Source organism: Phocoena sinus, chromosome 2 (assembly GCF_008692025.1).
Source record: "Phocoena sinus isolate mPhoSin1 chromosome 2, mPhoSin1.pri, whole genome shotgun sequence".
Classification (NCBI taxonomy): Eukaryota; Metazoa; Chordata; class Mammalia; order Artiodactyla; family Phocoenidae; genus Phocoena; species Phocoena sinus.
In genome coordinates this window covers 177,514,724-177,541,656 of record NC_045764.1, presented here as the reverse complement: position 1 = coordinate 177,541,656, position 26,933 = coordinate 177,514,724, and the positions used below count along the sequence as shown (strand labels likewise).

The window sequence follows — 26,933 nt, the reverse complement described above, 5'->3', positions numbered from 1 at the left end:
TTTAAATCACCAGAAGTTCGCGGATCATTCACTGTTCTGTAATTCTTAATTTGGAGGACTGCCCCGCCCTCACAAGTGGAGAGTACCGCATGAACGCACTGGATACACGTCACGGGCCGGGTTTCGGGCCCTGCTGCGTCATGCGGGGCAGGCCTGACGTAATGTCGGGCTCTGACAGAGCCGTGCGGCTCCGGCCCCACCTCGGCCTCTGCCGGCCGCCTACCCGCCCGACCCTCGTCCTGTCCGCTGCCCCCGGGGTCGTCCAGCCCGTTCCTCTGTCGCCTGAATTTCCGCAGACAAGCCGAGGGCCTCCGTCTTACAGGCCACGCCCCACGCGACACACCCCTCACGTGACACCACCCCACGTGATGCACATCACAGCCCAGGACACCCGCAGGGATGGGGCACAGGGCCAGCCTCCTGTCCACCTGCATGGCGGGTCTAGGGAGACCAGGCCGAAAGTGGGGCTTCGGCCAGCGTTTCTCCTGTTGCGTGACCGCATGATCGGGTACCATACCCGTTAGCGGTCTGCAGTCACTGTGACAAAAAGACGCTTGACTGGTTTTATCCCAGAAATAGATGAAATTCCCAGGAGTATTGTTTTTAATCTTACAGGTCTTGGGAATTTTAAAAGACTTCTTTGCGTTCGGATTTAAAACCGCCTTAGGATCTTTTAAGACACAGTAGATAGATGCAAAACATTGTGATTAAAAGAGAATCTTGTTAGCTCTTCTTTTTCAACCTAATTTTAATTTAAGAAATATTTGTTGAAGGCCCAGTCAGTGCTGGATTAGTTTTCTAGAGGTGCCGTAACAAAGCACTCAGACTGAGGGCTTAAACAATAGACATTTATTCTCTTACAGTTCTGGAAGTTGGAAGTCCAAGATCAAGGTGTGTGCAGAGCTGGTCTCTCCTTGGCCTGCAGACAGCCGTCTTTTCCCTGTGCTCACGTGGTGGTCCCTCTGTGTCCTCATCTCCTCTTCTGATAAGGACGCCAGTCAGACTGGATTAAGGCCAACCCATATGACCTCTTTAAAACTTAATTACCTCCTGGTTCCTCAAAAAGTTGAAAATAGAACTGCAATGTGATCCAGCAATGCCGCTTCTGTGTATACAAAGGAATTGAAATCATTATCTTGAAGCGCTATCTGCACCATGTTCCCTGCAGCATTTTTACAATAGCCAAGACATGGAAACAACCTAAGTGTTCATCAGTGGATGAGTGGATAAAGAAAATGTGATATTTGCAATATACATATAATGAAATATTATTCAGCCATAGAAAAGAAGGCCATTCTGCCAGTTGCAATAACGTGAATGAATCTGGAGGACATTTTGCTAACTGAAATAAGTCAGAGAAAGAGAAATACAGTACTGTATGATATCACTTATATGTGGAATCCAAAATCATCAAACTTGGGACTTCCCTGGTGGTCCAGTGCATAAGACTCTGTGCTCCCAATGCAGCGGGCCTGGGTTTAATCCCTCGTCGGGGAACTAGATCCCGCGTGCACGCCGCAACTAAGAAGTCCGCATGTGGCAACAAAGATCTCGCATGCCGCAACTAAGACCCAGCGCAGCCTAAGTAAGTAAGTAAATAAATAAATATTAACCAAAAAAAAATCATCAAACTCATAGAAACAGAGTAGAATGGTGGTTGCCAGAGGCTGGGCTTGGGGGAAATGGGGAGCTGTTGGTTAAAGGGTACAAACTTCCAGTTATATGGTAGATAAGTCCCAGGGATCTAATGTACAGCTCAGTGACTATAGTTAGCAAGTATTGTGTACGTGCAGGTTGCTAAGAATAGATCTTAACTGTTTTCACCATAACAACAAAATGGTGATTATATGAGGTGAAGGATGTATTATCTAACCTTATTATGGCTTGCAATATGTATGTGTGTGAAATCATCACACTGTACACCTTAATGTTGTAAAAATTAAGAAAGAGAAACCCCCTTTAAAATGGAGTCAGAGGGAATTCCCTGGCGGTCCAGTAGTTAGGGCTTCGCACTTTCACTGCAGAGGGCTTGGGTTCAATCCCTGGTCGGGGAACTAAGATCCTACAAGCCGCACGGTGTGGCCAAAAAAAAAAGAGTCAGGAGGCCAGAAGAGGGAGCAAGCATGCCCTAGTGAACTACGTTAATTGCGGACCCAATGGAAAGAGTACCTTGCATCTACAAAGAAGAAGGTTACTACTTCACTACCCAGCAGGAGGAAGAATTTCTCCTCGCCCGACAACAGCCCAGCCAATAAGTGTCTGTCACAACTCAGCCAATGAAAGACCACTTACATGTCAAACTCCCAGTTTCCACCAATGGGTTCTTTGCTCAGACTAGCCCCTTCCATCTCCTCCTTCTCAAGAGTTCTCCCTCCTTTGTTCTCCAGACTTGCCTATGGTTAGCCATAGATTACACGTCCCGAATTGCAATTTTTTGCCGTTCCCAAATAAACCCATTTTGATGGTCTCTCTTATTGTTTTAGTCAACAGTGTACAATTAAGGTGTACATTATATGTCAATTATATGTTCTATATCAATTATATCTAAATATATGTCAGTTATACCTCAATAAAGCTTCGGAAAAAATGACCTCTTCAAAGTCCCTACCTCCAAATACAGTCCCATTCGGAGGTACTGGGAGTTGAGGCGCCAACATGTGAAGTTTAGGGGAACACAATTCAGTCCTTAATAGATACCGCGCTCTGTGCTAGGCCCTTAGGGGTGGTGTGGAGCAGAGCCAGCGGGGTCGCTGCCCTCTGGTGGGACAAATGTCACAAAAGGGGAAGGACGGGAGCTGTGGAAGCAGAGTAAGGAGAACTGCCTTGCCCGGGGCGGGGCGATATCCCAGGAAAACCGAACTCATGCAAAGCATTTGTGGAATGGCATAATTTGACCTTAGAAAGTTGGACATTCTGGAAGTGAATATGTGTCAGACGAGGAAGGAACACGCTTTCTGTTTTCCCACGAGAAGTGCAGCAAACTTCCCCTCCAACAAATGCACAGTGGGTAAGGCCGGCAGGAAACGTACTCATTAATGTGTTTCATCAAAGTTGCCTCAGGGTCCTAAAATTGTGAGTAATTGTCATCTCAGTTATGTAAGATGGTTGTATGGTTACTTTGAGTAACTTTTAGACTGGGGTCTAATTTACTTACAGCGCGGTCGTGTGCCTTTCTACCATTGGACTGCCCAGATGGTAAATGTATACAATTCTGCCAGTTACGATGACCCCGTCGCCCCTCCCCTGCCCCGGGCAGAAGTGACCGTTGCTCTGTTTTCATCCCTACAGGGACGCTGCCGTCCTAGAACCTCACAGCCTCGGTCTTATTCTGCACGTGCACCTTTGTGTCTGGCTTTTTCCCTCAGTTCGCTCCGAGACCGGCCACCGTCCTGCACTCCTCAGTGGTCCATTCCTTTTGTTGCTGAGTGTATTCCGTGTGTGGGTGGACCACAGTTTGTTCACCTGTCAACTGACACCTGGGCTGTGCCAGGTTTTGGCTCTGATGAGGGCAGCTGCTCTGAACGTTCTCGTCTAAGGCTTTTTCTGTACATTCGTGGTCATTTGTTGTGGGTCAGTGCCTAGGAGTGGCACTGATGGTAGGGTAGATGAATGTTAAACTTCTGAGCAAACCAGCAGCTTTCCAAAGTGTTTGGGAAAACACTTTTTTGTTGTTTTAGTTTTTTTTACATTTTGGCCGCGCCCCGCGGCATATGGGATCTTAGTTCCCTGACCAGGGGTCGAACCCTTGCCGCCTGCAGTGGAAGCACAGAGTCTTAACCACTGGACCGCCAGGGAAGTCCCTGGAAAAAACACGTTTTATCAAACAACGTTATCAAATCACTTACTTGTCTTTTATCCATGCATTGACCTGAGACCACTGTGAGCTCGTGTACAATGGGGCTGTGTTATTGGTGCAAAGAAGAGAGGGCACCTTATAATTACTCAGACCCTCACAACATCTGATACTGAGAAAAAGGGGGCTGTGTGTTCTAACCCAACCCAGAGGACAGAGCCTCCCATCCCTGGGCCACACGGGAGTGAGGAAGCTGGGGCCGGGGAAGAATGATTTCCCCTCCAAACTGGTGTCTTTTCACCTTGTGTAACACCTGCAGATACTCAAATACCTCGCCTGGGGCTGCCTCCCCAAGATTTTGTCCAGAGATCAAAGGAAAGGACAACTCGTATTCGGGTGGAGAATTTAGCAGCTACTACGTAATATAGTGGCTTTGTGCAGCTTTGTCATTTATGCAGGTTGAGCTTGCCAAGCCAGGGGTGCAGCTTTTCATGCAGAATGAAATGATTTCTTTGGAAAATGCCTACTCTGGTTGATGGCCCAAAGCGTGCATCCCTCTGCTGTAGCAGGATGGCCATCTGGTCAGGAGAAGCATAGTATCCCCGGGGGCAGGGAGAAGAGCTGGGGCCCACCTCCTCTTTCCTTAAGAACTCACCCTGCCTTCGGCCTCTCCCTTCGCCCCTCTTGCTCTGTCGAGGAAGGAAATAATTCTTGGGAAACGCCAAGATGAGCTTCTGCTGGCGCTTCTCACCTGTAGCCCTGCTGCCCGAGGAAGCTGGTCCGCACGCATGCCCCTGACATCTTTCAAACCACTGAAGGCTGTTCTCGGCACTGTTTGGAAAAGTTCGCTGGCAGGTGTGGAGCCACACACCCGATCTGTGGCCCTTTCACCCAACATGCTGTCACATGAGTTTGGGACTCCGTGGTGCAAGCCGGTGACACCGGACCCTGCGGAACTGCCCGGGGCCGGCAGGGCCCATGGGAAGCAAGCTGAGTTGGCAGCGGCCCAATGTCAGTGAACTCAGCTGGCATCCTCAGCTCTAAAAAGCTAGGATTTAGGGCTTCCCTGGTGGCGCAGTGGTTAAGAATCCACCTGCCGACCCAGGAGACACAAGTTCGAGCCCTGGTCTGGGAAGATCCCACATGCCGCGGAGCAACTAAGCCCGTGAGCCACAACTACTGAGCCCGTGTGCCTGTGCTCCGCAACAAGAGAAGCCACCGCGATGACGGGCCCGCGCACCGCAACGAAGAGTAACCCCCCCGATCGCCGCAACTAGAGAAAGCCTGCGCGCAGCAATGAAGACCCAATGCAGCCAAAAATAAATAAATTAAAAAAAAAACAAAACACCTAGGATTTAAGCCCGGCAGACTCTAGGTCTCTCCATATGTATAATCCCTTCCCTCTCTGAAATGATACCAAAAGACCTGCTATTTTTCTAAACTTACCCCAAACTGTGAAGGGTTAAGGAAGCTACCACTCGGCTTCCGGTAGAGCAGAGACTACAGCAGGCTCTTTGCAGCTTCAGCCAGTTGAGAAGTGGCTTCCTAGCCCAGGGGACTCAAGAGGGATGGGGCCGGCGGCTGTTCCACCGAAATGGAGGGCACTGATGGTTGCGGGGAAGGGCTCGGGGCGCTAGGGTGAATCTGTTGAAGTGTTTAGTTCTGGAAAACCTGTTTAATGCCCGTGGTCTCTCTTCCCTGGGCTGGTTGCATTTTGTGGTCTGAGCAAACTCACAGCTTGGCTTCATGACACGAAAATGTGTGTCAGGGCTTCCCTGGTGGCGCAGTGGTTAAGAATCCGCCTGCCAATGCAGGGGACACGGGTTCGAGCCCTGGTCTGGGAAGATCCCACATGCCGCGGAGCAACTAAGCCCGTGCGCCACAACTACTGAGCCCGTGTGCCTGTGTTCCGCAACAAGAGAAGCCACCGCGATGACGGGCCCGCGCTCCGCAACGAAGAGTAGCCCCCATTCGCCACAACTAGAGGAAGGCCGCGCACAGCAACGAAGACCCAACGCAGCCAAAAATAATAAATAAATAAATAAATAAATCTATTAAAAAACAAAAGAAAATGTGTGTCACCCAGACTGCTGATGTGGCGAAGTGGCGCCTTCCAGCGTTCAAAAGTCAAAATGACGACGACAGAGTCAGAACAAAACATGCACTGCTCACTACCGTTCAGCGGCAGTCGGATTTGTTTATTACTAAATGGCTCCAACCGGGCATACAACCATGTGACAATTCACGTGCCATAAAAGGTCTCTGTTTTGAGCGCTTCGGCTCACTGGAAATAGCAGATTTTTAAATGTACCCAACACTGGTTTTCAGATGTTTCAAGCTGTAGAAATCAGTGGGTGGAGCTGAAGGCTTAAAGAGAAATACAAAAGTACAGAAAATGGTTTTCAAATCTCTGTCTGCGGCGTTGGTTCTGCTGGCTGGGGAAAGGACGCTACTGTGGCCACTGGCGTGGGCGTGGCCTGCCGGGATCGGCTCTGTCTTGGTCTAAAACAGCTGGATCATCGAATCTCTGGATTTGCCAACGCCAACCCATTTCACTGAAAGGGAAAGGGGAGGTTCAGCCCAGGGCACGGCGGGGAGAGGGGGCAGCCAGGGCTCAGGGCACCCACCTGCCACTCCAACGTGGTTCTCCACAAACCGGATATAGCTCTGGGCCTGCGGGGGCAGGTCCTCCCACTTCCTGGCGCCCGTAGTGTCCGCCTTCCACCCAGGCAGCGTCTCATACTCCACCTCCACCTTCTGCAGAATCTCCTGGTTGGCTGGGGACACACAGGGCCGGGGTGAACCACGTGCTGTGGACAGTTGCTCGGCCACGGGGCCGGGACCCCCCAGCCTGGGGTCCGCTTGCCCCGGGGCTCAGAGGCGGGAAAGGCAAGCCGCCCTGCTTGGTTTACTCAGGGGGTGGGGGTGGTTCTCGGACACTGGCTGTACCCCTTCCAGCCCAGGGGACATGCCACCCTGGACACGGACTCACTACGCGCTCTGCTGCAACGTCCACAGCGATCATCAGGGGAACTCTGAGGCCCCCGCTCGGAAATTCTAAGGGGGTCTAGGGTCCTGAAGGATCTATATCCCCCTCCTCACGGCAGGGACCCCACTTGGCGGGGCCTCCAGGGCTACAGCAGACACCAGCCACCCCTTATCGTCAGAAGATGCTGCAAGGGGCCGTCCACTGCAAGGGCCCTGGATGCACTCCAAGTTCGAATGCTCCCCTGAGCCCTCTCGAAGCTCAGGGTCAGTAGGGCCGGGGCACACTGGCCGAGAGGACGCACGGGGCTCCCACAGCCGCCGGTGCTGGCGGGTGTACACACGTGCTGGGGGTGGGGCAGAGGGGGTCAGCTCGCCCATGGCCACTGGTGAGGGTGGGGTCACGTGTCCCCGGTGCAGATGCACAAGTAACTGTGACCCCAGGAAAACAGCACTGCCTTTATGCTTTTTAAAAGAAAGGATGCTTCCTTGGTCACAGAAACTCCAGTTAGAACCTTAAGGAGTCTAACCAAAAATGTATGTTTTCTTAGGTCAAAGTCGTCTTCCTATTATTTGCCCAGAGCTTTGAGCGTCCAGACCTGACGTCGGGTATTTCAGGTGAGTCCCCAGCTACCGGGAGGTGGGCCTTGACCCCAGGCTCCTGGGGGTCCCCCAGGGTCCCGGGGTCAGGCCGGTCCCTCTGAGCCCTCCCCAGACCATGGATGCCTGGCAACTGCCCCAAGGCCCGGCCAGGCCTCCCATCGGGGTGAGAACCTGCCACAGACAGAATCGGGATGAGTCTCCCAGACACGCACTGACCCCGCGTGTTCAACGCGTACACCCTGTCCCCTCGCCCCAGAAACCACGGGTCACGTCTGTTCCCAGGTCCCGTGAGACAGGCCAAGGACAGGAAAGCCGCCATGCTCGCACCTGGGAAGTAGGGGATCCGCTTCCCGCTGAGCTTGTACGCGATGCCGACTTTAATCTCGTCCAGGACGTCCAGGATGTCCAGCTTCGTTAAGGCCAGCCTGTCCAAAACCACAGCGAGAAGCCGAGCGGCGCTCAGCTACGCCGTCATTTCTCCTGTCGGGCTCCACCCCTCGCTTCTCCTCTACTTGCCAGGAATCGAGAGGAGGATGGAAAAGGCCGCCTATGGCCAGGCTGGAACCCAGCTCCAGCCACCTGGCCCACCTGGCCCTGAGCACCCCACGGGGACCCCTTCTTGTCCTTTCTGCCCTTCTCATGGCCGCGTTGAGGGTCTGGGCATGTGAGCCTTGTGCCCGTCCATGCCCCTCTGACCCGGGAGACCCTGAGCCCGGGCCGAGACCACTGGTGCCCATGACGTCGTCCACCCCTGAGGGTCTCCCGCACCGTCCGCCCAGGGCCAGGGAGCCCGGGCTTCATGCAAGTTTCTCCCTTTCCTTTCCTCATCTCTACACGGCCAGGCCTCAAGGGCCTCTGGGTGGGTGTCCCTGGGCTTCCCGAGCCCACGTGGGTCACCGTGCGCAGCGCCACTGCCCTGACCCGGGCTGGGCTGTTACCCTCGGGGCCCCGGGAGGCTGCATCTCCCCGTTTTGCACACAAGGACTGCGGGCCGGGGGCCTCGGACCCCGTGTCCTCGGCCACTTCGTCCCTGTGCCTCCCGCGGACGGACGGCCCACACACACCGAGCGCGGCTGTGGTTAACTCGTGGGCCGTGCGCTGTGACAAGCATGCACCTCGCACCCTGGCCCGTCTTTCTGGGAAGGAAGCAGGAAGTCCTCCGTTCGCATGAAGCCCCTCATTTCCCAGGGCAAGGTCTGAGCCGCCGGAACCACAACCATCACCAAGAGCAGCCCGGCTGCCTGGCGGGTCTCGGGGGCACTGTGGGGGGCCCGCCCTGCCTCCTGGGGGTACTGCTTCAGAGGAGGGGGGCTCCTGCTTCCGGCCCCCTTGGGGTCGTCTTCCTGTCCACAGCCTCACAGACCGGGGCCCCAGAGCCGGGGGGACCTGCGGAGGCCCCCGAGGGGCTGTAAACCCAGCTGGCCACTCTCCAGGACCAGTGCAGGCTGCGTCCCCACAGCCGCCTCTCTGCGGGGTCTCGCAAGCTTCAAGCGTCGCCTCTCCTGCCGGGGGTTTGTTCTGCCCCCTCCTGAGGAGCCCAGTGTCACCCTGGGGGTTTGGGGGAAGTGAAGCGATGGCGTTTGCCGCTGGCACAGCTCGTGCGGGAGCCCCAGCCCTGTCTGTGCTCAGGAGAACATGCACGGCTGGCCGCAGGGCCAGCTCCAAGGTGCCCCGCGTGGGCCTCCACGTCACCCCACTGTGGCCACGCCGTGGAGAAGGGTCTCCCTCGGGTGACATCACCCTGCGTGGGGAGGTGGTGGCCCTGAGCCCCGAGGCCCAGCTCCCCTGCTCCCATCGTGTCTGGGGACTCAGGGTCGGACCCCGGGGTGGGCGGACCCCGGGGTGGGCGGGCACCCGGTGGGCTCAGTAGCAGATGTGCCGGAAGTGCCACTTACGCGGTGAATCCGTTGACCATGTGGGCGTATCTGAGGGTCATCAGGTCCAGCCAGCCACAGCGCCTCTTCCTGCCCGTGGTCACGCCCCACTCGTGGCCGCGGCTCTGCAGCAGGTCACCGATCTCCTGCGTGGGGACAGAGAGGGCCCCGGTGCCACGGGAAAGGGAGCATGCACCCGGCTGCCTGGCGCTCACAGCGCCTCCCCTGCCCTCCCCTCCGACCCCCCTGCAGCCCCTGACGATAACCCCCCACGCCTGCTTCCCTGGTCCCCGGCACACCTGCCCCAGCTGAGGCCCCCACGGGTAGGGCCGCGCCGACCAGCGCCTACTTCTTGGGCCTCGTGGGCAGGTGAGGGTGGATGGGCCTGGCCCTGCAGCTGAGCATCGGGCAGGTGCGTGTTTATTTCTCAGGGGTCCTATCCCTGTCCCTGCACCTCATTCAAGCCCCTTCCCACTCTGGCTCTCAGACATCTGCCCAGGACAAGAGTCTCGGGTGCTCGCCGGCCATGAGGGCACAAGGCCAGGTGAGAGGAAGGCCGGCGGTGTCCTGAGCTTCCAGAAACACCCACGAGGCTGGAGAGCAGCTTGCTGGGCGGGGTGGGGGCGGTGCTTCTGGCCCTGCTCTAGCTTGGCTGAGACCAAACCCAGGCGGGCTCAGGCCCCCAAGGACGAAGGTGGCCTGTGTCGCTGAGAATGGAGCAGAGACACAGCTCTCGGTGCCCTTCCCGAGCCAAGGGGCTCCACTGTGTACGGCCACGGCGCGGCAGCATCCTGCACCTCATTAGCCTCCCCAGGCCCCTCCACCAGGCGCCCACGCGGTCCCGCGGGGCTGGGGACTCACGTTGATCTGCTCGGTGGGGAAGGCGCCGATGCCCACGCGTGTGGTGTAGGCCTTCACCACGCCGTAGACCTCGCCTATGTTCTGGGGGGGGATGCCCAGGCCGGTGCATACGCCGCCCACCGTGCAGTTGGATGACGTCACAAAGGGGTAGGTCCCTGTGAGACAGCCGGTCAGGCCCCCACCCCGCAGATCACCTGCGCCCAGGGGTCCCCCTTGGCAGGGTCTCTGGGGGGACCATCCCGGGGGAGTGGCCGGCACAGGGTGCGGTGGGTATGAGCTGGGGGGGGAGGGGAGGGAGAGGGTCGCTCGGGTTTGGACGGTGCGTGCCTCCCCTGCCTGCGCCTTGCGGCCTCGGTGCTGGTGTGTCCCTGGGTCAGGGACAGGGTGGACAGAAGCCCACGTGGGGCAGTTGGGGCCCCGCCAGTCTCTCTCGCCCTCCCTCCCTCCCCTCCAGCCCAGCTTCTCCCTTCTCCTCTCTCGGCTGAAGTTAGGGAAACGAGGGCAGTACGTTTCCGGGGCACGGCCGGCAGCGCGGCCATGGAGGGAGGCCGCACCACGCCTGTCTCTGAAAGGCGGGGTTTGTGGGGAAGTGGCCGGGACGTACCAAAGTCAATGTCGAGGAGGGCTGCGTTGGCGCCTTCCACGAGGATTTTCTTGGGGGCGCCGTGGAGCGCCTCGTACATGAAGTAAACGCCGTCTCGGACCATGGGTCGGATCCGCTCAGCGAAGCCCTGGGGGAAGGGGGAAGATGCAGGAACTAGGGTGTCCACCCAGCTCTGGCCTCCTCCCCACAGCCTCTCTTTTCCAGCAAATTCCCGCCCAGCGAGGGGCTCGGTCTGCAGGTGTCCCCGCTCGTCCCGCCCTGTCACATTTACAGCCCCAGACGAGGGTGGAGGAGCTGGGGTCCCAGCCCTGGAAACTTCCAGAAGGGCTCTGCGCTGACATCCTCCTGTCTCCCGCCTGCCCCTGCCCCAGACAGACAGGGTCGGCCTCTGTCCCCCAGCACATCTGGGGCAGTTTCCTCAGAGAGGAGGCGAGGGCCCAGGCCAGCAGGTGAGCCCCCGGTCTGCTGAGAAGACCACCATGAGCACGGCTGGCCAGGAGGCGCCCACGGGAGGCCCGCAGCCCCCAAGCCCAGGCGACCTGTGATAACGCGACAGGTGCACTGCACGAATGTGCACGGACGGCCGGTGGGACGCGGACCCTCGGAGGGGTCGGCCCTGACGCCGAGGTGCCCGGCTGTACCTTGAGCCTTTTGAGTTGACCTTCAACGTCTATTTCCAAAGTGGGGAACATGGACTGGTGCTGATGGGCTAGATTCTTGAACCTGCAGAAGCGACAATGACTGAGACCCCCGGCCCCCTGGAGCCCTGCGCCCACCTCCCTGGCCAGGCTCCCCTGGGGTCACGGACAGGTCAGGTACCGGGTGGAGAATTCGTCAAAGTCTGACAGGAGGTCACAGATACGGAGGCCCGTGCGGGCCGCTTTGGATGAGTAGGCCGGTCCAATCCCCTTCCTGGTGGTGCCGATGCTAAAAGACAGGCCACAGGCTGTGAACTCGGGTCGCCCAGGCCAGCCTGCCCGGGGCCTGGGGGAGGAGCCTGGGAATGCGGGTTCCCCGGCCAGCCCCTCAGGCCTCAGTTTCCAGCCCCAGAAATCAAGGTCGAGCTGGGTGGCATCTGAGGGTCTCTCCCGGCAGCAGCACCCGGGGGTCTGGGACGGCCATGAGAACCACGGGACATCTCACGGGGCCAGCTTCCAGGGACCCGGGGCTGTGGTGGTGGCACCGGGTCTGAGTCCCAGCCCTGACCCTCCCCTACCCCCCTCTGAGGCCCAGTGCCCAGTGGTGCCCTCCCCGGCCTGTCTGCCTTCTGCCCTGGCTTCCCTCTCGCCTGGCACGGAGGCTGCTGCTCCGGGACTGGAACCCAGCTGTGCCCATCCTCTACCCTCTGGCCGCCACAGCCCAGCCAGGCTCAGCATTGCCACCTGCATGTGGCCAAGCCCTGTGTGTGTGCGTGCATGTTTGTGGGTGCATATGCTCCTACGGGAGCGTGTGTGCCTGTGTGTGAGCGTGTGCCGTGTGTGGTGCATGCATGTGTATGTACGTGTGCGCTTGTGGACGCGTGTGTGCACGTGTGTGTGAGAGGCAGTACTCTGGCCTGCTGCATCCCGGTCCCGGCTTTGAGGACCGTCCCCGGCCCCTCTAACAAATATCTCTGGAGAACCAGTGAACGGCCACCGAGAGCTGGTGGGCAGGACGGGGTGCCGTGACGGAGCTATGGTCAAGGCTGGCTTGCGATCCCAGCAGGGGTGGGGGGCGCAGCAGGCGACAGACAGCACGGGCACTCCGCGGGGTGGAGGCCGGGGAGGACGGCGCGGCCCCGGGGAGAGGCGGCTCACTTGGGCTTCAGGGCCAGCGAGGCCTGGGGTGAACCGACGGGCACCGTCCTCGGGGGCTTCGGGTGGACGCACGCTCCCCACCCCACACGCCCCCAGCTCTCCATCCATGGACTCGAGGGCCATGAGCTGAGCACACGCGCTACTCACTTCTTGCCCTCCTGGGCCTGCCTCTGCACCTCCTGGAGCCCATCCACCGCCTGGTGAAAATCGAACACTGCCGGCCGGGCCGGCGGGGGCGCCACGAGCGGGAGAGACAGACGGTTACAGGGCCTCCGGGGATGCACTGGGGTCCCCCGGGCCTCAATCTCCCCATCTGCCAGTGGGGGCAGTGATCCCGACCTGGCACCCCCGGAAGCCCTTGGAGAAGGCCTGGGGAAGCCCCAGGCCATGGTGGGGATGGGGGTGTCATTCACAGGCGGGCAGGGAGGGCCTGAGACTCACCGAGGTGGGCCCGGTCAGAGAGGATGAGCCTCTTCTCCCAGTCCTTCAGGCCTGCGGACACGGCACGTGGTTGGCCACGGGCCACAGAGTCACCTCCAGTCAGCGGCGGGCCCTCCCCATGGTGGCCTCTCCGGGGGGGAGTCCTGGGCCCTCCCCCCAGGGACGTCCACCCACGTGCCCACGGGCGAGCCTGTCTCCCTGTGGGGTCTCCGTCCCGGCACCTCCTGGTGCCCGCGTCCCAGGGCCAGGGTCCCACTCGCTCTTTTCATGCCTGCGCTGAGCCCTGAGGCCGAGGCTATGCTTCCTCCACGGCATCTCAGGGCTGCTGTGTCATCATCTTGCCTCTAAACAGCCACTGGGGTCCCACTTGCCCAGATGCCTGGCTGGTGGCCTCGGTCACTGCCTGCCAGCCTCCTGCCCCTGAACAGCCCCCAGAGACCACATTCTTCCCTGCTTGCATGGTCGGTCCAATGGTCCCCAGTCTCAGCCGGACATCAGGGACATATTCCAGGTTCCAGGGCTCCTTCCTGGACAGCCTGGTCTTTATCTCCCAGTGCCACCTGTCCCCAGTGTCACGAAAGCTCCCCTGCGACACTGAGGCTGTGGCCTGGAGCCAGAGTTTGGGGCCGCTGGACTGCCCGCTCCCGGCTTCCTGCACAGGCAGAGCCAGCAGGCCCAGGCAGGGGGCCAGCCGTGGAAGCCGCCCCACCTGCCCACCTGCCGCCGCCCTCAGGAGAAACCACATGGCGAGCCACCCGGCAACTTGGCCGCTGGGAACATGCACGTGTCCTGGGCGGGGCGGGTCTGCGGGGACACGGGCCTACCTTTCTTCTCATTCTTTTCTGCTTCTTCGAACAAGCCTGGTAAGTGGACAACCACTCCGTTGCCTGCAACACAGACACAAGACTGAATCGCATCACGGACGCGGGGGCCTTACGTTTAAAACAGCACAGGGACTTCCCTGGAGGTCCAGTGGTTAAGACTTCACCTTCCAATGCAGGGGGTGCGGGTTCAATCCCTGGTCGGGGAGCTAAGATCCCACATGCTTCATAACCAAAAAACCAAAACATAAAACAGAAGCAATACTATTAACAAGTTCAATAAAGACTTTAAAAGTGGTCCACGTAAAAAAAAAAAATCTAAAAACAAAAACAGGGACTTCCCTGGTGGCCTAGTGGTGAAGAATCCACCTGCCAACACAGGGGACACGGGTTCAATCCCTGGTCCGGGAAGATCCCACATGCCGTGGAGCAACTAAGCCCGTGCGCCACAACTACTGAGCCTGCACTCTAGAGACCGCAAGTCACAACTACTGAGCCCACGCACCACAACTACTGAAGCCTGCGCGCCTAGAGCCCTCGCTCCGCAACAAGAGAAGCCACCGCAATGAGAAGCCCACGCACCGCAACGAAGAGCAGCCCCCGCTCGCTGCAACTAGAGGAGGCCTGCGCACAGCAGTGAAGACCCAACACAGCCAAAAATAAATTAATTTTAAAAATAAAATAGCCTATTTTTAAAATAAATAAATAAAAACAAAAACAGCATGAAATTCGCGCTCCCACGTTCATTGCAGCATCGTTCAAAACAGCTAAGATGGGGAAGCAACCCAGGCGTCCATCAACAGACGGATGTGGTTCATCCACATGACAGGATATTATCCAGCCTTAAAAAGGAAGGTAATTCTGACACAGGTGGTAACATGGATGAGCTTCGAGGACAGTATATAAAGTGAAATAAGCCAGACGCTGAAGGACACGTTCTGTGTGATCCACGTGTATGAGGTCCATAGAGAAGTCAGACTCATGGAGACGGGGCAGGGGCTGGAGAGGGAAAGGGGGCGTGACTATGCGACAGGGACAGAGTCTCTGTTCAGGGAGATGACACGGCGCTGCAGACAGATGCTGGTGAAGCCTGCACACCGTGAATGCGCTGAACGCTGCCGAACCGCACAATCAGAAATGGCGAAGAGGGTCAGTTTATGTCACGTACATTTTATCACAATAAAGAAAACGGCCAAAACAAAACAAAAGCCGTCGTGAAGCATTTACGGAGGCGGCAGATCAGTGGTGGGAGGGGGTGGGGGGGGGAGGAGAAACTCCTCAGGGGAGGAAAATGTTCTAGAACTGGATCGTGATGGATGTAGTCGTACCCTCACAGGGGTGAACTTCATGGTACGTAAATTATACCTCAATAAAGCTGTTATGTTTTATTTAAGTGGCATAGAAATGGGAAAGCAGGAGGTGCGGAGAAATGCAGCCTCCAGCCGTTCCTGGGACCCAAGCAGGGCCTCGGGGGAGCCACGTTTCCCCATCCACGTAAAACTAAAGTAGGGTCTACAGAGGGCGGAGGTTGAGGCCAGGGAAGGAAGGCGCTCACCAAGGTCATGAGGTCACCGTGGGCCCAGGCTAAAGCCAACGCTGGCCCCTTCCTCTAAGACCAAAACCAGCTGGGCAGGGCCCCCGCTGCCTTCCTGGGAGGAGCCCGTCCCCTGAGCACCAAGATTGGCCGAGGGAGATGGGTCATGGGTCCAGACGGGGGTGACTCAGAGACGAGACGATGCAAGCCACGCGGAGCACAAAAGGTCACCTAAATGCCACGAGTCCTGAAATGACCACGAGGCTGGGCCTGGGGCAGTGACCCGGGCTGGGGGGCAGCTGTGTGAGCGCCAGCCCGTTCTTCCCTCGCTAAGGGGCTTCCCTTGCCGTCGCCGTCTGGCCGTGCTGACCGCCAAGCTGAGCCCTCGCCCGTGCTCCCCGGTTGACTGCTGGCCCCCACCCAGCCCCAGCTCCTCGGAAACCGGGCAGAGCACCCCCTGGTCGAGCGGTGCCTCCTTGGCCTCGTTTCCCTCCCAGAGGTGCCTGGGGCCCAGCAACCGAGGCTGGCGCTGAGCAGCTTCCTGCAGCAAAGCCCCAGCCCCTGGGCGTGGGGTCCCGGGTGAGTGGCGTCCTCGCTGCCCTGTCCTCACACGGCGGAGGCTCCGGGAGACCCTTTCCTCCTGCTCAGCCTGACTGCCCACCGCCCTGCGGCCCCTCTGCCGCCGTGTCCCTGGGCCCACGCGCAGGGCCAGACCCCCTACCACCGCCGGGCACACACCTGCCGCGCCACCCCGGCTTCCCAGCCTCCCAGCCAGCGAGCGGGCGGGGCAGATAAGTCACGAGTGTGGGCCTGCCCAGGCGTGGAAAGAGCCAGAAGGAAAAGTACCAGAAGCTGCCAGAGCGTGTCCCATGGGGGGTGGGCAGCAGAAGGCAATGGGAAGGGGCCGAGGGGAGGTGCCCGCAGAGGGGCCCGAGCAGGCCAGGAACAGCTTCCCTGCACAGACCCATCTCCAGCGACGCGGCAGGGGGCCAGGCCCGACCCCGCGCGCACGCTCACTTAAGGACACGTACGCACACGCTCACACTCACGCACCGTCGCACGCAGACTCCTACACGTGCACACTCGCACGTGCGCTCACTCACGGACAGGCACACAGGCCTGTACACACACACTGCGGGAGTCTGAGCGCTCAGAGGGGCCTCCTGCACTCTCCCTCCCTCTGGACCAGGCTGGGTGGGGTCCTGGGCTCTGGGAGGGGCTCTGAGGACAGGTCCCGGGTCAGAGGCCTCTGCGAGGGCTCCCGCTTGAGGCGGGGACCTCGGACCTTGAACCTCCCGGCCCAGGGCTGAGGCCCGGCTGAGGTTATTCCCTCCTGGCCAGGAGCACCTGGTCCTCACGCTGGGCAGGGCCGGGGGGACGGGGGTCCAGCCCAGCTCTCCGGCTGCGTCCAGGCCTCACACCGGGCCCTTGGGCTGGATGACGTCCCGGGTCTCTCCTGCTCACACACTCAGGATCCCAGGCTGGGGCGGGGCGGGGCGGGCACTTACCAATGAAGGACATGGCCTTGGTGTTGATGATGCCGCTGGGTAGCAGATGGAAGTCATACTCCTTGCCGTCCACCACCACGGTGTGGCCAGCATTGTTGCCCCCCTGGGAACAGAAAACAAACTGGCTCAGCATCCAGGAGCCCAGGGGCCTGGACCCACCCTGGGAAGGCCTGCCCGGCAACCGGCTTCACTCCAGGCAGCTCTGAACGCAGGCGCTCAGGAGTGCCCTCTGGGCTGCCCGGGGTGGTGGTCCTGTCCCCCAAGGAGTGTGAGGTGCCGTCCATGCTTGGACTTGGGGAGTTTGGTCCAGTGGTCGGCTCTGATGCACATCTGGGGTGCTGGCTTAGGGCCCTGCTCCTGGGATGGGGAGAAGGGGCCTGGCCAGGGGACCGGGTCCAAGAGAAGGGCTGGCCCACACCCAGGACCGTCACGTGCCATTGCTCCAGGGAGGCTGGCTAGTGCAGCCCCGAAGCTGCGGACACACTCAGAGCCCTGCCTGCCCTGCCCATGAGTCCCTCTGGGGGTTCGTCCTCTGATGCAGGAATAAGGGGGCCCAACCATCCCGGGAAGCAAACCCAGGCCCCCATGGCCCTTGCTGCCACACAGCCCGAGCTCCGGGGAAGCAGAGGGCAGGCCAGGTAGCACAGCCCTTCTGGGGCCGGGTGAGGGGACTGGGTGCTGGCATGGGCCAGCAGGGACCCTCCCTGGGGCCTGTGTCTCCCATCTAAGAATAAAGAGGGAAAAACCACTCTGCGGCTGTCGGGGCTGAGTCGGGGGAGCCAGGGGAAGGCCCTGCCCTTGAGGGGCACCGGTCTCCAGTTCCAGTTCCGGCCACTAGCGGACAGCGTGGGCCCCAGCACGTGGGTCCCCAGAGCCAGTGAGCAGGGCCCAGGGAGGGGCACGTTCCGGCTGGTGCCAGAGGCTGTGGGCCTGCTCTGTGGGGCCCTCTCTGTCCCCAGAGCCTCGGAGCCCAGCCCAGCTCCACCTTCCCGGCTGAATCTCTTGCAGAAGCACACGCCTGTCTGCGGAGGCTCTCCACGGCTGGGCCTCCATCCTCCACGCCCCGCTGTCCTCCAGCCTTGTGGAGGCGGCCTGGCTGCTGGCTGTGAGGGCTTCAGCCCCGCCTCCGCAGGGCCCGGCAGGGTGGGGCTCCCCGATACGAGGCCTCTCCTCCCCCCGTGCAGGCAGGGCTGAATGAGGGCGGCCCCCTCCCGCCGGGAGCACCTACTCCTCAGCCTGGGGATGGATGAAACTTACACGTCTCCCGGGCCCCCCCACCGAGATGGCCCAGGCTGGGGGCGCAGGCGCCAGGAGACCCGGCCAGGGCCTCTTCCCCCTGGACCTCACCGCACCCCCGGGTAATTTAAGAAGCGGGGCCAGAGCCCAACGTCACCCACGATACCCCCTTCGCCCTGGGGCTCGGCCGCGATCTGTGCCAGACGGCCCCACCACGGCCCGGCTAGCAGCCCCTTCCACGGGGGTCCCTACACACCCTAGCGTTCCACTTGTCAAACGCACGCGGGGAGGCCTGTCTGGCCTGACACGGGGGTTGGGGGACTGGGGTGGGTTTGCCTCTAATTGACTCCTGGGGTCGCTGGGATGCTGCTGCACCTCCCTGAGGCCCTGCTGCGCGATGGCGCTGGCTCTCCCGGCTCAGCCGCCCCCCGAAGGCCCACAACGGCTGGAGGCCAGACTGCCGCCTCCCCAGGTGCCCCGAGCCAGGTGGTTGGCTGCGGGAACTGAGCGCAGGCTCTGAACAAATGACGCGGAAAGCAGAAGGACAAAGGGCACGACAGGGGGGGCTGGGGGCCAAGGAGGGGGTGCCCTGTGAGCAAGGGCGGGCAGGCGGTGTCAGGCCATGGGGGGCTCGGATGCAGACTGTGCTGGGGGCTGAACTGGGGGGGGCCGCCACGGAGGGAGACAGGGAAGGGAGCTGATGCTGACGAGGTGTGGGGGGCGGGGGAGTAGGGCGGTGGGCTCGGCCCTGACCATCTGAGTCACCGTGACTGATGGGCCCCGGGTTTGGGGGTCAACTGTGCCCCCCCCGAGACTTCTGTCCTTGCTCTGCCCTTGCCTCAGTACACGTGCAGCGAGCCCCCTCACGTGAGGTTCTCCGCGGAGTTCACACCCAGGGTCAGGTTTCCCACTGTAGGTGAGTCAGCCCACGGTGCGTGGCCTCCTTTGACAGATGGGTAAACTGAGGTCCCAAGAAAGGAGTTTGCAGCAGAGCCCAAGCTAGACCAGATGGCAGCTTGCAGACGCTCTCCCCGTATGCCAGACATCCCCCCTCAGCCGCATCCTGCCTGCCTTGGTGGGGGTCCAGACGGCCCGCCTCCCTCCCCTGCTCTCGAGTGCCCAGTGCCAACGCCAGCTGGCCTGAGCACACACCACATTTGTTTGGGGTAAACACCAGCGCCTAGGAACAGGCGCAGGCCACTATGGGCCTGTGGGAGGCAGGTGGCCCTGCCGGCTGCGAGGCCCAGGCGTCAGGTCACAGTCCGCTTGCAGGGCCGTGAGCCAGCCCTGGACGCTGAGCCCGGGGTCTGCTGCCCCGCAGGGCGTGCCTCCCAGCAGCTCTGCAGAGGTCCAGGTGACCGCTGCCAGGTGACCAGAGAGACCCCCGTCTGCCCTCTCCTGGCCGCACAGTCAGGGGTGAGGTCGGGGCAGGGACACCCCACCTGCCCTCCTAAGGCTCCAGCCCCGCAGGCCCAGCCCAGCGGCCTCTGCAGGGCCTTCGTTCCTGGGTGGGCAGGTTCTGGAAGCTCCATGCCCGGGGCCCCGCAAGCGTGACTGGAGCTGGCCTCACCCCTCTTCCGTGTCCCAGGGGGACCCTCAGGGCTCTGCCAGCCTCCAGGTTCTCCACTCCGTGATGCAGCTTTGGGTCAGGCACAGCTCTGAGTGCCCAGGGATGCTGAAGCCACCCCTGTGGCCTGGCCGGTTACTCAAACTCCCTGGTGGGCGCTCCTGCCTGTTGCTTCCCTGGCCGCAGGGATCTAAGAAAGGGGGGCTCTCTCGCTCAGGGACACAGGAACGGGGCCAAGGCCAACCCACTGGGGTACCTGACCAGCCCCGACCCCCCTGCCTCTGCAGATGTCCTTCCAGCCCACCCTCCCCCCACCCCCTCTGGGGAAGAGACAAAGGCGGCAGAGGTTGAGCGCGGGGGACAGTGTCTCAGAGGCCATGAAGCTGCTCCCATGCAGCAGGGTGTGGCCACGGGCGGGGGAGGAGGCCTCTGGGCAGCGGCAGGAGCTGCGGGTGTTAGGTGTTATCAGGGGCGGGTGCAGCGCGCAGCAAGGGGCCGGCTCTCCGCTGGAGACCCTCGTGAACCGGCCCCACCCCCAGCAGGGTCGGTGAAACCATGGAGTGCACGCACCCAGGCCGCCCTCAGCTCCCTGTCTGCTCTGCTGGCGGGCTCCTGCCGTTCATTTGTTCACCCACTCATTCACTCATCCCAAACTGAGCTACTCTGTCCCATGAGGCACTGGGGTGAGGCCTGGAGAGAGGAGGCCGCGGGCTCCACGTGGATGTTCCCACAGCCACGAGGGACTGGGCGACCCTGTGGAGGCCCTCCTCCTGGAGCACTGCTGGGGGGCCGGTGTCATTGGAGGGTGTACATGTGGAAGGGGGGCTGCTTCTGGAACAACACCAGGTATCTTCCCCACTCTCCCTCCCCCTCGGAGGCTCCTGGACTAGCCTGGGGCTCCAGGTGAGGCATTTCCCAGTTGCCCTCGCAGGGAGAGGGGACCCAGAGCACCAACAAGCCGCAGGATGCGGCCCCCAACGAGTGAGACCACCGTGCCCATCGCCACAGCTCCCTGGGGACTGACGGTGGCGCTCCCCCAGGGAAACCCGCCCGCGCCCTTGTGCCAAGCCGAGCTGTCTTACTGCCCTTGGAAGGAGGGGAATCTGAAACCCTGCCCAGTGCCTGCGAAGGCCTTGGGGTCCTGGGCGGGGGCCCAAAGCCTGATGAAGGCAACTCTGGGAATGGAAGGAGGGCTGGCACCGAGGCCTGACGGCCAGGCCAGGTGTATGAGCTCTTAGGCTCCTATCTGGACCACAGAGGCGGGGGGGGGGGGGGGGGGGGGGGGGGGGGGGGGGGGCGGAGGGGGATGGCAAACAGCAGGAAGGACGCTCAGCAGACCAAAGCTGGAGCCCAGAGGAGGGGCGGGGACTCCCAGGGAGCGAGCGGAGCCCTCGGCCGCTGTTTGTGCAAAGAGCAGAGGGGGTATGAGGCGCCAGCGCGGGGAGGCCGCTGATGGATGGGCTCTGGGGTCTCTGCCGCGGCGGTACGGCAGGAGCTGAACCAGAGAGAGGAAAGGGGGAGGCTGCGCGGCCATCCCTGAGCCCAGGGGGCTGGGCTGCGAATGAGGAGAGAAGGGAGCCAGCCCTGGGGCAGACCGGGGACCCAGGCTGCAGAAGGGCTGCTGCTGGTGAAGGGCAGGGCTGCGCACCCTCCATTCGGGGAGAGGGGAGGCTGCCAGGAAAGGGGGCCTAGAGTCAAAGAAAACAGCAGGAGGGGCCTAAGGCCTGAGCCTCTGGACCGTAAGGAAGGTCTTGGGGGTCTTGGGGTGCTTGCTGACCACACGCCCCAAACCACTGAGATGGGAAGAAACGAGGATGGCCGCTGGGGGCATGGGGGGCTCTGGGCAGGAGGAAAGTGAGTCCAGGTGAGCCAGTGGACAAAGGCCACCAAAGGGCTTCCCACTTGTACCAGAGCCAAGACGGAAGACAGGCCTGCTGCTGGCAGAGGGTGAGCAGAGGCGAGACCAGAGCCGGGGCCCAGAGCAGCCATGGGGGCAGCGGCTGCCGCTCAGGATGGCCCCAGGCCCAGGTGACAGGCCAGGGGACCCTTCCGGCCACTGGGGCCAGCTGGCTTCAGCCCTTCTAGGCGGCCACCCAGACGGGCCCCAGCCCAGCCCAGCCCAGCCCGCCAACAGCTTCCCTGGCCCCTTGCTCCCGAGCTCGGACCAGCTCCTGGGGTCAAGGTGCAGTGTGAAGGCTAAGACCCTGGGCTTCACGCATACACGCTCTAAGTAAAAGCAGCCTTCCTGGGGCATGGGCTGGACCCTCCCCGTGCCAGCCCCTGACGCCCAGCGCTGTTGCCATGCGGGTGTGGCACACGTGAGGGCCCGTAAGTGCTACTTATTCCAACTGCTCAACTCCTCTGAGGCCCCGCCTCACCAGCTTGTTTGGAGGCTGGAGAGGAGAAACCCCAGTGGGCTCCTAGGACAGCTGGGAATTATTCCCACATGTTGCAGAGCAGAGGCCTGCAGGTGGAAATGTACTGATGTCAGTTGGAGAATATGGGTGGGGGAGAGGGTGACTAGGGGGCCCCCCAGGCGGTTGGGGGGTCCAGCCTGCTCTGCCCTTGGCTGGTCCTGTCCAGCGATGGAAGAGGGCAGGGCCTGGCCTGCTGCCCCAGGTGGTAGGGCAGGGAGGGCCTCCTTCCAGAACCATCTCCACAGCCAGGACATCCCGGTGGCTTCAAGACGAGGGCTCTCACGGGTACCTGCAAAGCCCCGAGGTCACTTCGAGGAGGGGAGACGGCCACAGGCAGGTGGGCGAGGCTGACCAGAGCTGGCAGGTCACACGGAGGGCCCTGGGCAACATTGCTGGAGCAGACAGGCCCCAGGAGGGGATGCCCTGAGCTGGGGAGGGAGGAGAGGGGGCATGGACCACGCGCCCGGCTGCAGGGTCCAGGCGAGAGGCGCTGACTTGCTCGCCGTGGCTTAGGGCAGAGAGAGGGTGGGAGACTTCTCGCCACCCCAGGAAGCACCTTCCAGGAACCCACTGTCTGCGTCAGGCAGGAGTGGTCCGGATGGCAGCGTCTTCCCCAGGCCCGGCACGTTGGTCTCCCCTGGGGCACCGGAGCCCCAGGCCGCCTGGCGGGAGCTCAGGAATGAGGCCACAGAGCCAGGGAGGAGGAGCTCGGAGGGCGCCCCTTCCTTACTTTTGGCAGCGTTCCCGCCCGTGGCTGCAAACCCTGGCAGCGCCAATGCACACACCCCAAAGCTGACCCCTCTGCACCCCGAGCTGTAGGTCAGCCCATGGCAGCAAGCATGGCACGGGGCCCCAAGGGACTGCCCGGTGGCAGTCAGGACAGATGGGGTGCAGAGAGCAGCCCGCAGCCGGCAGAGGCCCCGCCCCTCAGGGGACGGAGCTTGTGTCTGGCCTCCTGGCTGGCACTGCCAGCCACGGGGTCGCCCCCGGCCGTAAGTCCGAGGCTCCCCGCTCTCTTCCTTGTTCCTGCTCTGCCTGCCTTCAGGACCTGGCCCTCTGTCCTGCCCTGGCCTCTGCCTCTGCTTGGCTGACCCTCCAGGGCCACCCCTCTTAGAGGGGCCTTGCTGGCTCCCACTCTGGGCTCTGGGCACTCTGCCTCCTCGGCGTGCATTGACCCCTTGTGGTCAGCCAGCCCTGTCCCAGACCCAGACAGAAACAGGAAGGGAGGGTGTCTCCGTGGCCCTCAAACCACTGGGAAGCTGGGGTCCCTGCCCCCACACTGCAGGGCCCAGTGTCATACCCACGGCACACCCCACCCCCTGAGGATCCGGTGTCCCCAACTCAGCGACTTGTATTTATAGCTCTGCCCCTGGCCCACTGCCCTGGGGGGTGGGGCTGGTGGGGAAGGCGGGGTCCCTGGGGGAGGCAGTGGGGGAGGGAAGCGTGTGCTCCCATGAGTGGCAGGGGCCTGTGAGTGGGTGGTGTGTGCGTGTGAGTGGGCGGGGTGTCCCGGGAGGGGAGGCGTCCAAGAGGCGTGTCCCAGGAGGGCTGGAGGGCAGGGAGGACAGGGTCCGTCTGGGTCCGAGGGGAGGGGAGGGGAGGGGAGGGGGGCTCGCTGGGCGGGTGGGGGAGGGACCCGGCGTCCGGCCCGCACCTGGAAGCGGCTGATGATGTCGGCGTCCGTGGCCAGCAGGTCCACCACCTTGCCTTTGCCCTCGTCCCCCCACTGCGCGCCCAGCACCACGGTCACCCGGGAGCCGGTGGTCGCCGCCTCGTGCTGCAGCCGCCCCCGCTTGACGCCGCCTGCGGCGGGGGGCCGGTCGTTGGAGGCTCGGGTCCCCGACATGCTGGCTCAACTCTTCCGCTGCGCTGGGCCGCCCGAGAGCCCGCCGCACCCGTCCGCCGCGCCATTAAAAGGAACCGGCCGGGGGCGGGGGGCGGGGCCGGGGGCGGGCTCTCGGGCGCCGTGACGCGCCGCCGTGACCTCCAGGCCGCCGGGTCCCGCCCCCGCAACCACCCGGAACAGGGTGGGGCCGCGGGCCGGGCCAGGGTTTGGGGGGGCGCAAGGCCCGACGGCGCGCTCCGGGGTACCTCCACGCGGCCAGGCCGGGGGAGCCCCGGGAATGCTCTTGGGGGCTATCGCGCTCGCCTTCCCCGAGGCGAGGCCTGGACGCCGCGACCAAGCCCGCCGGCCACGCTAGGTCCAGGACCTCGGCTTTCCAGAAACCGCGGGGGTCCCCTCCAGGGCGGGAGTGCGGTTTGCCAAAGGGGAGCTGCCTCTTTCCGCCCCACTCGGGGTGTACGGGGTGCGCACCTGCCCCGCGGTGAACCCGGGTTCTCCAGACTGGCGCCGGCGCCCTCTGGTGGGCGCAGAGAGAGGACAGAGTGTCTCCCCCACCAACGTCCCCCCTCCCCTCGCCCTCCCATATGGGCAGGGGCCCCGGCGTCTGGCACTGGGCACCCTGGTATCACAGGCGGGCTAAATCCAGGAGCCCGGCAGCCCTCGGGTCTCAGGGCCCCGAGTCCAGGGAGAAGGGACGGTGCCGTCAGGTCACCTGGTTGGGCACCGGAGTGGCCAGTGATGCACACCAGCCGCACTGGGCCTGGGTGTCTAAGAGGCCCCACCAGACCTCCTCGCTGCCCCAGCCTGTGCAGGGACTGGGTGCCCAGAGAGGGTGCACCATGGGCTGCTGAGCTCCTGTGTTCCCAGCGGAGTGAACGCCCGCTCTACTCTGCCACCTACACACCCTAAGTGGACTTGGGCTTGGACACGACTGGCCCTACGGATCGGAGAAGGGGCGAGGGATGGGGCCCTGGGGGTAGGAGTGTCCTATTAGGTCCCTGCTCGGGAGCCAGTGCCCCTGGTTCCTGTCCTGGGGGGACTCTCAGCGCAGAGGGGCCTGGAGCCTGTCCACTGGCCTCTGCCCAGGGCTCAGAGAGCCACTGAGCTCCCTGGACTTCCAAGCCAGAGGCAGGGGACCAGATACTCCCCAGGAGCAAGCGAGTGGACCCTGGGCTTGTCACGGACTCCTGGAGAGTCAGTGCTTCACGCCCCAGCACCGCTGCACCTGCTCCTCCGCCCCCATCCCCCCACCCCTGCACCCTCCAGCCCCCTGGGCTCCTGGCCAGAGCCCTGGCGCCGACCCTAGGCAGGGCTCTTGGCCCCTCCGTGCGCCAGTCCCTCTTCTCTCACGTGGGAACACCAGGGCTTACAAGCAGGGTGTGAGGCCTCCTTGGATGACAGTGATGGAGTGCGGGTGGGCAGCACCCCTTCCCCCCCCCCCCCGCCCTTCCGTGGGCCACCAGCCCTGGGAATCGGCTGCAGCAGGGTCAGGAGGGCCGGGTGCCAGGCTCTGAAGCCACCGAGGGCTGAGGAGGCTGAGGATGGGGCGAACCGTGGGCTGGCCAGGGGGGGCTGTGGCCGGGGGGCGGAGTGTTTCAGGGAGTGAGGGCGTGGGAGGCTGGCTGTGTCAACAAGGAGGAAGCGGGATTGTAGCAGGAGGGACCAAAAGAGTTCTGGGAGATTTCTTTGTTGTCTCCGGATGCAGGAGTTGAGCTTTAGGATGGCCACCAGGAGCCCTGGAGAGGGCTTTGCTGGAGTCACATCAAAGGGGGGCGGTGGTGATGCTTCTCTGTCCACCACTGGGTGGTGCTGAAGGCCCCAGGCGGGGACTGCTGGCTCCAAGCCCTTCCTGCGGGAGACCGGGGCTCTGGGCCAGCAGGTGTGAGATGGAGGCTCAGGGGGGCCCAGGGGGCACCATGGGGGTTCAGATGGGCTCTGCAGGGCCAGACGCTGGCCGGGGCACCAACTCCCCCAAGCCTGAGTCTATAAATAGCAGGCCTGGGGGGAGTCGGGCTTTTCTATAAACAGCCCTGTCCAGGCCCAGCAGCTGGGGCCCTGCCAATCACATGGCCCAGCCCAAATTAGAACAGCCCCCTGCAGAGGCACACAGGCTCGGCTGCCCAGGGTTCCCACTCTCTGGGGCCTCACCTCACGTCATACGTGGTGCCCCAGGACACAGGTGCCCCTGGAACTTGAAGCAGTGCACCGGCAGGAGTGGAAACGGGCGCAGCCGCTTTGGAGAACAGTTTGGCAAATTCTTAAGAAGCTGAACAGAAACTTGTCATATGACCCAGCCATTCTCGTTTCAGGAATCGAACCCTGAGAAACGAAAGCACACAGGCAGCCCACACATGCTCACGGCGGCGCTGCTCACAAAGCCTCACGTGGAGACCACCGGAGCGTCCACAGACAGGTGAACGGATGAACAAAATGTGGTCTGGCCACGAACAGAACATTCTTCAGCCACACGAAAGAATGGAGTCCTGACACACTACAGCCCGGCTAAATCTCAAAAACATGCTAAACCGGTCACAGAAGGCCAGTTATTGTCTGATCCCGCTTCCATGAAATGTCCACGGGGAGCCAATCCGTAGCGACAGATCCCGCTTCCATGAAATGTCCACGGGGAGCCAATCCGTAGCGACAGAAGGCACTTTAGTGGTTGCTGGGGTTGGGGGAGGGGGAACGGGGAGCGGCTGCCACATCGGGGATGCGGGGACTTTGGGGGCATGATGGAAATATACTAAAAGTGGATCACGGTGATGACTGCAGGATCTTGTAAATCTGCCGGAATGACATACACTTACGACAGGTGAGGTTTATGTCTGTAAATTACGGCCCCGTAGAGCTGTGCTCATCTCACCACTGTCCTGGACCTTGCCCCGATTCTAGGGGCTCTGTGGGAGCAGGCAGGGCCCCTCAGGTCCACCCCTCCCGCTGTCCCCCCCTCCCCTGATCCATCCACCTGTCCACCCATGCACACAGCCACCTATGTGCTAATGAAGCCATACCCCCCTCTACCCATTTACCCACCCTCTCACTCCCCCACC

General features: G+C 61.8%; 1 protein-coding gene across 3 annotated transcripts; it reads right to left on the bottom strand.

The window, feature by feature from the left end:
• Positions 1 to 5,953: 5,953 nt before the first annotated feature.
• ADSS1 (adenylosuccinate synthase 1) lies at positions 5,954 to 23,970 on the bottom strand. 3 transcript variants are annotated; one of them, XM_032623815.1, is made up of 13 exons: positions 23,695 to 23,970; positions 16,821 to 16,923; positions 13,782 to 13,844; positions 12,958 to 13,008; positions 12,664 to 12,730; positions 11,540 to 11,647; positions 11,362 to 11,443; positions 10,721 to 10,847; positions 10,117 to 10,271; positions 9,277 to 9,401; positions 7,709 to 7,806; positions 6,450 to 6,570; positions 5,954 to 6,348 (listed from the first exon to the last, which is right to left on the bottom strand). In XM_032623815.1, exons 1-13 carry the CDS (start codon positions 23,884 to 23,886, stop codon positions 6,243 to 6,245), a joined length of 1,398 nt encoding a protein of 465 aa, XP_032479706.1. In that variant the 5' UTR covers positions 23,887 to 23,970; the 3' UTR covers positions 5,954 to 6,242. The 3 variants fall into 3 exon arrangements, with proteins under 3 accessions (XP_032479706.1, XP_032479708.1, XP_032479707.1); XM_032623816.1 differs by having other exon boundaries at positions 5,956 to 6,348; positions 6,421 to 6,570; XM_032623817.1 differs by lacking the exons at positions 12,664 to 12,730; positions 23,695 to 23,970 and having other exon boundaries at positions 6,421 to 6,570; positions 16,821 to 17,628.
• Between the last annotated feature and the right edge of the window lie 2,963 nt (positions 23,971 to 26,933).

Coding starts and splice junctions, on each gene's coding strand:
- ADSS1 (XM_032623815.1), bottom strand. CDS start 23,886: ATGTCGGGGACCCGAGCCTCCAACGACCGGCCCCCCGCCGCAGGCGGC. Junction 12,731..12,957: donor CTCTGACCGGGCCCACCTCG/GTGAGTCTCAGG, acceptor CCCGGCCGGCAG/TGTTCGATTTTCACCAGGCG. Junction 9,402..10,116: donor TCCCCACCGAGCAGATCAAC/GTGAGTCCCCAG, acceptor GTCCCCACGCAG/GAGATCGGTGACCTGCTGCA.